General features: G+C 33.4%; 1 protein-coding gene across 1 annotated transcript; it reads left to right on the forward strand.

The window, feature by feature from the left end:
• The first annotated feature begins 5,705 nt into the window (after window positions 1-5,705).
• On the forward strand, window positions 5,706-10,324 carry LOC148623746 (uncharacterized). The gene is made up of 2 exons (XM_088565823.1): window positions 5,706-6,248; window positions 9,746-10,324. Exons 1-2 carry the CDS (start codon window positions 5,797-5,799, stop codon window positions 9,792-9,794), a joined length of 501 nt encoding a protein of 166 aa, XP_088421949.1. The 5' UTR covers window positions 5,706-5,796; the 3' UTR covers window positions 9,795-10,324.
• Window positions 10,325-11,125: the final 801 nt, after the last annotated feature.

An 11,125-nucleotide genomic window follows, 5' to 3' on the forward strand; every position in this document is an offset into this window, starting at 1 on the left:
ATTATAAAAAAGACACTACGTAATGCATTAAAAAAATCAAGTTCTGGTCGCAAACTTGCTGATGGACATGCCACCGTGATTAACGTTTGTTCAAGACAAAAGTGAGCAAATACTAGTGTTAGACTTGAACCCCTTTTTTCTGGTACTCCTCTGGAAATCCCCTCTGGATCCGCCACTCTTGTTATGGTTTTAAATTTTATTTCGAGATGAAAATACATATAATTTGTCTGCTGGGAACTTGAAAACATGGCTATCGCCCCCACTTAACGCCCAGTGCCCATTAACATATAGAAAAGTTCGCAGTTTATATTTTGCGTAGAAACTGATGTTTCAGAGAGCTATAATAGTTTGTGTTGGATTTTCAATGCTTTGTTTATTATTTGTAACTTAAAAATAATTTTCAGACCGCATTGCGTCCTTTTCAATTATGTTGTCAGTTTTGGATGTCTCCCTCATCCGTTTGAACATCAGGTCCAGTGTCCTCACTTTCCGCTTTGATTCAGTCATGATTTCCGTCTGGTCGAAATGATAGTGGCATTTACTTTGTCTATTAACTTGAGTGGTAAACCGTAAGCGTTGATATCATGTGATGACGTACCGGAAAATGGAATCATAGGAGACAGGATTCGAGCGAAAATCATAGGAACTTATTCCAAGGATAAAGACTAAATAGGGAAAACAGAAACGCACAACAAAGAACATGAAATAACTAAAATAACATGTATAAAGAAACCTAATGAAATGGGCAACTAGGACTCCACTACAAACTGCGGGAGTATGGACTAGGTGTACCGGTGGGGTAGGCGTCCTCTGCTTTTCAAGAAACAATCTCCGTTGTTTGTTAAATGTCAAGAATGGCGGGGTAGATGAAAGAGAAAACGAAACCTAATCTATGATATGGTGAACAAATCGGTTCTCATACTGCACTCCGACGGGTAAACATTAACGATCCACGAGCTCAAGATTCAAGAAGCCTAATTATTAGAAGTGTAGCACGGAGGTGCTGAAAGGGTATTGCTACAGAAGAAAGGAAAGTTGACAATAAGGAATGTCGTATTGTTTGGTCAATACTTTCCTTTTTTCTTCGATCTCTAAATATTGGTCAAGACATAGTGTCTGTAGTAGCCTCTATATCGAGTTCTTTGGGGTAGATGAAATCTATGTACTAGTAATCCCCGATCGAAACTGAGATTGTTTAAAGATAATACATCATCTATTTAGCGAAAACTGAAATCAAAGGATCTGGCTAAATGATGTTCCTTTTTGGATCAGATCAGCTATAAAATCAGCTGCATAGGAGTAAAGGAGTAGGTCAGCAAGTAGCGGAGCATAATTTTTCTCATTGGAGTGCCGACCATCTGTTGAAAAATAAGTCCACCACACTAGAAAAATATGTTGTTGATCAGCAATTCCAGCATTTGTACAACCTCTTCTCCGGTATGTTTAGAAGATGATTTGGAATCGTTTTTTTTTCCAAAGTATGAAACAATCATATCAATTTTCATTAAATTCTGTCTAGTAGTTTCTTAGGAGAATTTTTTTTGTAAGTAATAACATTAAAAAAATAGCAAAAGAAAACGTCAAAAAAAGGCAATAGCTCCAACATAGCTTCACAGATTAACACGAACATTTGGCCACAGATAGATCTCGTCATGTTAAACATTTTATCCATGTCAGAATTTGGCTTAACTTAACGATTTTTTTGGCGTGGCCCAATGTTGTACCCCTTTAACTATAATACAGATAAAGATAAGCCTGTTTTGTAAAAAGACAAAAAAGATTTTCATAAAGAACAGATTGGCATCTGAATTATTATCATAAAAATTGGATCAACAATGTACTTTTTCAATAAAATATAGTGATAATACCTATTTTGCACCTTTTAGTCCCTTATTTCCAAAAGGGATGGGGCAAAAACCAGTAATGCCTTCCATCTTGTCCTTAGGAATCTTATGTTTTCAAAAAGATTGGATAAATTTTACTAAAGTTTTCGTAAATAAACCAATGTTAACGGATGCCAACGACGAAGGTGACGACAGGGTGATACCATGATACAACCTGAAGAAAGTGATCCACTGGACAAGAAAAAATATCGTCCTGTCAGTATTTTACCAACGATATATGATACCAAGTTATATGATTTGATTCTGTCTGATCAATTGCTAATTATTTTGAAAACATTTTTCATTCTTTTTCATGTGTTTTTAGAAAAGGGCATGGGTGTCAGACCACTTTGCTGAAGCTCCTTGAAGATTGGAAATCCGCACTTGATAAAAACCAGTATGTGGCAGCTATATTAATGGACCTTTCGAAAGCTTTTTGATTATCTGCCATATGATATTTTTTAAGTAAACTCTGCGCTTACGGCTTATCTTCTAAATATGCGAAATTACTGGAAAATTATTTAACAGATAGTAAGAAGCAAACCAAATTGCAGGGAGTAGACAGTGACTGGGCTGACATCACTAAGGGTGTGCCTTAAGGTTCTATGTTTGGAACCTTGCTTTTTAACGTATTTTATAAATGATATGTTTTGGTTTATTGAACAGGGTACTTTATATAATTATGCTGATGATAACACCTTGTCTTATGCTGATTATGACTTGTTAGTTTAATGTCTGTTCTTTTAAGGTAAGTACTGTATTGATAGAATGGTTCAAAATAAACTACATGCAAGCCAACCCTGGAAAATTTCAGGCTATTGCTATTGGTAATAAATCTCATGATATGAAGCCTGTTTTTAATATTGAATCAGCTGTAATAACCTGTGATATGATGTTGTCAAATTACTGGGGATCGATATAAACTTTTAATTGAGTTTCAATCAACATATAAAAAATATATATTTCGTTTGGCCTCACAGCAACTCAGTGTGCTTAAGCGCATTGGCTGCTTCCTCTCCAAGTTAATTAAACTTACCATATTTCACACATTCATTCTTACAAACTTTAATTTTGTCCTTTGGCATGACACTTTTGTATAAATGTAATAGTTCTAAATTGGAAGAAATACAAGAGAGAGCCTTGTGGTTTATACATGAAGACTATATGAGATTACATATGATGAATTATTAGATAGAGCTAAAGTACCATCGCTTAAGATCAGAAGGATGCGTACCCTGGCTACAGAGTGTTTTAAGATTTTAAACAAACTGTCACCGTCATGTTTACATGATCTTGTTGTTTTTAAAAACTCAAATTATAGCTTTAGATTTTCAGATACTGCAGATATACCAAGAGTACGAACCACTACTTATGGTAAGGACTCTTTTAAATATGCTGCAGCTGTTTTATGTGTAACGATTTCGCCTATGGTCTCACTAACCACTTCTAACGTTTCCATTACTTTACATGTTAAAAAAGTAATTATTTTCAAAGTTTCACTGTGAATTCCCAGGACAAATGACATCTTAAAGTTATATACCGTTGCAAAGCTTGGAAAATAAGGCTTCCAAAATCATTATGCTAATGGTACGATGATTGTAGAAATTCTTCACAAAATTTACTTGAATAAATAATACTGAAAATCCACATTTTTACCTGTTCTGCTAACTGACAGCATGGAGGCAAATTACTCACACATGTAAACAATATTCATACACTTTTGTAGTTAATTACATATATGATTTTAAAGTACACATTCTCAGCTTTATTTTGACTACTTTTAATCATAATACACACAAATAATGCACTTACAATGCATATGTCTAGGTTCAGTGTGTTTTTGGTACTACATAGGGGGTGGCCATTTGACCCGAAAGTGGTTAGTGAGACCTATAGTAATTATGTAATTATTTCCCTTGAATACATACAGAACCAAAAATCGATAATAAAAGTCGTTGTAAGTTATAACAATATAAATAATGTATGTTTATAGTTTCTTTAGGTAAAAACTACTCATTAAAAGTTTTAGTAGTAGGAAAGTTTAATAATAAATAAATATTTGGCGTTTTATTAATCGTTCAATACCAAATGGAAAAAGAAATGATTTCTATATATATATATTTTTTACAAAAAATGTTCGAATTGTCTTGGAACGACCAGTAGCTAAACTATGCCTCACTTTTATAATGAAATAAGTGTTACTTGAACTTTTGGAAAGTCACTAATGTGACAATACTCCAAAAGAGTGAAATCTGACAAAATCTTTTATTTTACAGAAGCTCCTTTACTACTAAAACATGAATTATAAATAGGTAACTTGTTTATTTAAGTGACACCACAGCGTGTTCTTTTCTTGTCTTTTCTTTTGTCCTTCATATCCAAATTCAAGATGAAGGTTAAAATATAGAACTGTGTTGCCGGACTTACAAAGTACATGTCTTGAAATGTAAGTAATAGATTTAAATACGGGTGTTTTTGGTGCTTATTAGGGAATAAATAAGTGCAATTGTTAAACTACAATTAATTTTGCTAGCTAAATATACATTTAATATATTTTTGATACTCATTTAATTCACAACTGTTGAATTGAAATGTTTGATATGACATTGTTATATTTGCATATACATTATGTTGAATTTATATAAAGTATAAAAAAACTATAGTATTTTCTCTATATACTGCCATAACTCGATTCCTTGTGATCGAACTTGTAAACTGAGAGTGACTACATATAAAAGATCAACTGCCTCATTTTGCAGCCATCGTCAATTAATCAATGGTCTGAATTGAGAATTGGGAAAGCATAGTCTTTGTTGGTGGTTTTTGAGGTCATTGCATTGTCTAAATTAGACATTTTCAGGTAACAGAAGGGGACGGAAGAATCCAAGCCCGACCCTCCTGTTACATATGGAATTACCTACCTGGTGAATTTAGAAAAAAAAATCAAATTTTAATCAATTTAAACATTATAAAATCGTGGGATCCAAAAAAAAACTGTAAATGCACGGCATGTGCTGACTCCATCTAGGTCATTTCAAGTATGTACATAGACTATCTTTTATTTTGCTAAAAACGCTTTTGTATTGCTTTTATCACTTTAGTTTTAGTTGTTTTTAGTACTAGTGCTATTTATTCATCTGCTTTTATTTTGACTCTATCCAGGTGACAAGTCTACATCATATTTTTTTTAATTTGAATATATTTTTTTATTTCAAATAAATACATTTCAAATTTCACACACTTTTTGACGCGGGAAAGGAGTAGTAACTCGAGCAGGTCACGTTTCAATCGGAACATCTCTGGTAAAGGCTAAAAACCACCAATTCCACTTTCCATAGGCTTCTATGCTAATTTCACAATATTCAATGGCTTCTCTGGACTTTACCTTAACTTTAACCTGCAGAGGACTATATATCAGCATGATTCTACATATGTCAGCTCACAATCCTCAGAATGGCATGTGGGGTTAGCAGACTTGCAGTGCAGTACTGGTCACCAGAAGTGAAGGGTCTATAAATAGCATGGGAAATCCCAGTGTTTTCACAAGATAGGGGTATATTTAAAAATCATTATGGAGATTAGGCCTCACATCACAAGAAGCAAAATGCACCTATAAAATGTACAGAAATGTTTTTCCTTTCAGAAACTGTTTAAATTTTTTAAATAAGATGAGAACTTTTTTCACAGCACTATGAGGAACAGGGGTAATTTCTGCGTAGGACTATTTTTGCGTACGTTCCAAATGCTCAATGGTTGAATTGGTGGTCTGTAACCTAAAGTTCTTCGAAAGGCGAGAAAAGCGGAGTAGTTCCGGTCGTTAAACGTTCATATGATACAGACATTTCAAGCGCGCCTTGATAATTGACATTGACAACGATCTTGGAGACGCTGTCGTTTAATATTGCTTTCAAGAATGACGGCTCTAAGTATGGGCGCCTTTGGTGCCTATCGTCTTCAGTATAGCAAATATTTAAAGGAACAAGAGGAATTGGCCCAGAAAAAAGAAGGCGAACCTGAGACAGTTTGGGTAACAAAGCGATATATACCAACAGATTTGAGGACAACTGCCCCAGTTCCCAGACACAAACTGTATGCCCCCAGACAACTTCCACATCCAGAGCAGCATTGGGTACCCCCAACTGATCCACCACTAAAAGGGTTTGAACGAAAAACTCTCCCAGTAATTTTTAAATCGCATCCAAGCACAAGGTGTGAAGATTATTCAACACTTCGGCAAATGTTGCCATCCAATGGAAGCTATGCTACATTTCCTCCACAAAGATGGGGCACAGGGTGTGATTTGCCAATTGTTTACAAAGAAAGACCACCAAGGAGATTTCCACAAATTAACAGTCCAATGACTATGTAAGTTATTTCTTAAATATGTATAAAAAACAGTGTTCTAGCTAGGATTTGAAAATAAAGGGGCACAGGGAAGAGGGCACTTTAATGCACAGCATTGTTTTTTTTTTCAACAAAAAAGGGACATTGATTTTGTATTTTTGTGTTAAGTCAGTAATTTGTATTCTTATTGCTTACCTGCCAACTTTCGAAAATGAAGGTCACATCATAATTTGCAAACTGAGTAAATTTGACTGCATGATAAATATATACATGACACCCTTTTTGTATTGAAAGACCTTTCTCAGATGATCTAGTACTTTTAGATATTTAACGCAAATATATAGAGGCGATTGAGCTGAAAATGTATTTCTGAAGCCTTAAGATCCCTATGAATGAGTTAAGAATTCAGTTTTGATATGATCAGATTGTTGTGTGGACAAGATTTGTCATTGTTCTTGAGTTGAGGCAGCATGTTAACTCATGGGGTGATAAGTGATTCTTTACATTTATGACATACTATGAGGTGAAATGTTTCAAATATTCAATATTGCTCCAACTAAATATCAAAATCTTAAGTAAGTAGAAGGAATATCATTTCCTATAACTATTGCAATTACAACTCATTGAAAATGTCCTTTTCTGTCAAACATATAGAAAATTTTTAAAATATTGAAATTATAAGGGCAGTAACTGACATCTTGAACAAACAAACATGTGTAACATGCAATTGTTTACACTGGTAGTTCAACAAAATTTAGACCTGTTAACTTGAAAATATTTGTAAAATTAATTGTGCAGTAGAAATTAATTATTAACCAACGATTGGCTGTCCATAAAATTGTTATAGATCCAATCAGGATTCATTTTCTTCTTGTCAATCATTATCTGATAACCCTGGTCAGCTGATTGTTCACTGATAATTACCTGAGGTATACCTGAGGGTTAATTATGACAGGATGTTAATGAAGGTGACACTTCTTAATTGGCTTGGGTTAATTTATTAACAAGAGTGGAAATCTTAAAGGGCCATTCAGATAATTGTTAATGGGCACTAAAGGGGTACTCAATAGGGGCAGAGGGGCGTGATAGGGACAGGGCGCGGTACCCCTCCATTTTGCCCCAGCTAGGACACTGGTAGAGACTATTTCTTATAATATGGAGTGAGAACTCCATGTAATTGATGATAAAAAATGAAGGTTAATGATTATTTAGCTGTAAATATTATTGTTTCTGGAAAAAAATAATAAAAGGGGGGGGACAAAGTATGTCATGACCTTTGTACCTGTGGTTTTTACTCATAATACCATCTCTTTTTTAAATAAGATAGAAAAGGACTCAAGACTCAGGAATAATGCATTTTTACCAAGAGGTGATCTTTAGTCAACCATTTTTATTTGTTTGGCTAAAGAGAATGTTTAAGTATCTATGTATGGACTGTCACTTTTTGTTACTTCCTATACAAGACTTAAGAGCCGACACAAATTCACTTTGCTCACTGTTAACATGAGACAGGTGAAACCTAAAATGCTCTGGTAGAAATGTAAGTCCATACCAACAATGCAGATTATCTCAGCTGCTTGGTCTGAACAAATCTTAACTTAGTTCTACATATTACACATTTAATTGTGAGGTCATGAAATGGCTATAATTGAGGTAAATTCACATGCAGGAAACCTGTTTTCGGCTATCTTGCAGTTTTTTTTTACTTATAATTACATTGTACAAATATGTATTCCTTAATTTTCATTTTACCATATTCAGACTGATATACTGTAAGGCTTATTACTATCTTTTTTTCAATTTTTTTAAATATTTTTGTCAGTAAAACAAAATTAAAAAAAAAAAAAAACAAATCATTTAAAAAAAAATTCTGTGGCTGTTCACAACAGTATGATTCACAAACTGAAAATCAAAGTGTAATCATCTCTAATTTCTTTTATACCTCAATAAAAGAAATTTCCCAATTTAAAATTTGCAGAAATTAAGGTGAAAAAAGTTAGGGTTGGTAGTAGGATGGGTCAAGTTACTGGAAAATTAATGTTTTTCAGCACAATTCAGGGGTTATTCCTTTCCCATTTATATTTAAGAATAATTCATAGGTTTGTTATTGATTAAATATCAAACTGACAAACACTGGCATTTTTTTTAATTTACCAAATCTTTTGTATTCCCCCATGGTCAAGCATTGTGCATGTAATTGTGGTTACTATTTAGAATGCACAGAAGAAAGTATTGTACTTCAGTTTTTTGACCTTACTGCTTTACAATGAGAGAACCAAAGGCTGAAAAGGGAGACCAGTTCATAGATACTTACAAGAAAGCACTGAAAATTTAATTGCTTAACTGGGGGTACTATTATATCAAATCAATGGTTGCTAATATTTTAATCCTTTACATGAAAAATTAAATAAAAAATTAAATTACAATTTGGATACCATCTTTTGCCATCATCCTTTTATATTAATTAGAACTGCACATTTAGAGAAGCTGAAATAGGAGGGTGCAGCACTCTGTCCTTTTCCCTTCACAAGATTGAAGAATGACACATGTATGCTCTGCCTTTTCCCTTCGAAAAACTATTTAAGTAAACTAAATAAGTCATGAATGCTTTGTATGCCAGAAATTCCCTGTAATATTGTTAAGCCAAGAAAAAGGTCTGAATTTAGAAGTATAGTGTCAATATACATGTACATATGAATAGAAACATAGTGTCAATATATTTAAAAATAGAAACAAGGCTCCATGTATGTTGAATATCCTTTGCATCACATGATCATAATAACCAATGAACAAAAAAGACTGGTACACCATATGTAATATTTGATCATATATCATCAGAATCATATGAATCTGTTTCAATGCAAAGTCTGTATTTTTTTAGAATATCTGAAAAAAAAAACAGTAAAAATAGTCTCCTTCTGCTGAATAGAATAATTTTAGTCACAAATGTTTTCTATTGTGTGAAACACTTATTTCTGTTAATGGTGAGATATCCTCTTTCAAGTATATATATAGCCTAGCTGGCCGAGTGGTCTAGGGCACTGAACTTTGTGCAGGCGGTGTTGCCATAGATGTCGCAGTGGTATGAGTTTGAGTCCTGCGGAGGGAACAACCAAAAAAATTTGCATCGCAAATTTGACAGTTCTAACATTGTTGGGAATTATAGTTTAACATGAATTGTACGTTTTGACAAAAGTTGAAAATCATAGACCCCATCAAAGCCTTTGTGAAGGACTGGAGATGATATGAGGACCATGGAGAAGTTTATGTAGAAATGTATTGGTGCAATGATCCAAATTTGTGATGTTTTTTTTAACTGCTCAAGTGAACCTTTTCTTGAAAACACATGAATACATCTATGCTATAACACCAGAACAACAAAAATAAATGCAAGCAATTACTTGTCAGATTTCTATGTACAAAACTGACTAATACTTAGAGGAAATAAGATGGTAATATAATGTTGACTGCAGTGTTGTTAAGTATTTGTGTGAATTAAATTTTCTGCTATATTTCAGGTATGTTGATGAGATGCATACAACAAACAAACTTTTTAAATTACATTAAAGATTCCATTTCATGACCAGTATTAATAGAACGAACCATTCTTAGTGAAACCTGTTTAATCCGTCTTCTTAGTGAAACCTGTTTAATCCGTCTTGTATGTTTTACCCAGCTATGAAGAACTTATCAGTATTATGAATGTTTGTTAATATTTGTTGTCGTTTGTTACATTTTTTATACTTGTTAGAATAGTTTGATAGACTTTTACACTTTATTTATTGCACAGTATTAGAACATTTATTGTTGTTCAAAGTGGTGTTATATCACTATATCATGGTGTCATTGTTGTCCGAAGTGGTGTTATATCACTATTCCATGGTGTTATTGTTGTTTTTAATCATTTACTTGATGTTTGCATAATCCTTTGTCATAATATAAAATTCATTGAAGTTATGAGGTCCAAGTTAGTCCATGATAAATCCAGATATTAAACTTCTACCACTTTACTATGAACAGATGTTTTAGATTTCCTGTTGTACATGCCTACTCTTTACTTCAAATGAAATGAAATAAAAAAATTAAACAAAATAAAATGCAGGATTTTTCACTTAATTTTTACATTAGTTTAATGCAGTATTGCTTTTGGGACAACGGTTAGAATAAGAACTATCAGGAATGCTAGTTAATGATATTTCCGTAACTAATTTAAGATATATTATCCTCAAATGTTGTTTTTTAGGGAGAATCGTTAATTAAGACTTAAAAAAATGGAAAAAAAATGATTTGCATGCCACATACTAAATTCCTGATACGCATGTTGTACTATATTGCTTTATAGGTTACAGACCACCAATTCAACCAATGAGCATTTGGAACGTACGCAAAAATAGTCCTACGCAGAAATTACCCCTGTTCCTCATAGTGCTGTGAAAAAAGTTCTCATCTTATTTTAAAAATTTAAACAGTTTCTGAAAGGAAAAACATTTCTGTACATTTTATAGGTGCATTTTGCTTCTTGTGATGTGAAGCCTAATCTCCATAATGATTTTTAAATATACCCCTATCTTGTGAAAACACTGGGATTTCCCATGCTATTTATAGACCCTTCACTTCCGGTGACCAGTACTGCACTGCAAGTCTGCTAACCCCACATGCCATTCTGAGGATTGTGAGCTGACATATGTAGAATCATGCTGATATATAGTCATCTGCAGGTTAAAGTTAAGGTAAAGTCCAGAGAAGCCATTGAATATTGTGAAATTAGCATAGAAGCCTATGGGAAGTGGAATTAGTGGTTTTTAGCCTTAAGCTGAAGCCATGGCAAAATGAAAAGTTTCTTGAAATAGCTTTAAACTACTTGAAGATCTTGTTAACTTTGCCATGAGAGGAATACA

This window comes from Perna viridis, chromosome 2 (assembly GCF_037379345.1).
Source record: "Perna viridis isolate PV_CMFRI_1.1 ecotype Kerala chromosome 2, ASM3737934v1, whole genome shotgun sequence".
Taxonomy (NCBI): Eukaryota; Metazoa; Mollusca; class Bivalvia; order Mytilida; family Mytilidae; genus Perna; species Perna viridis.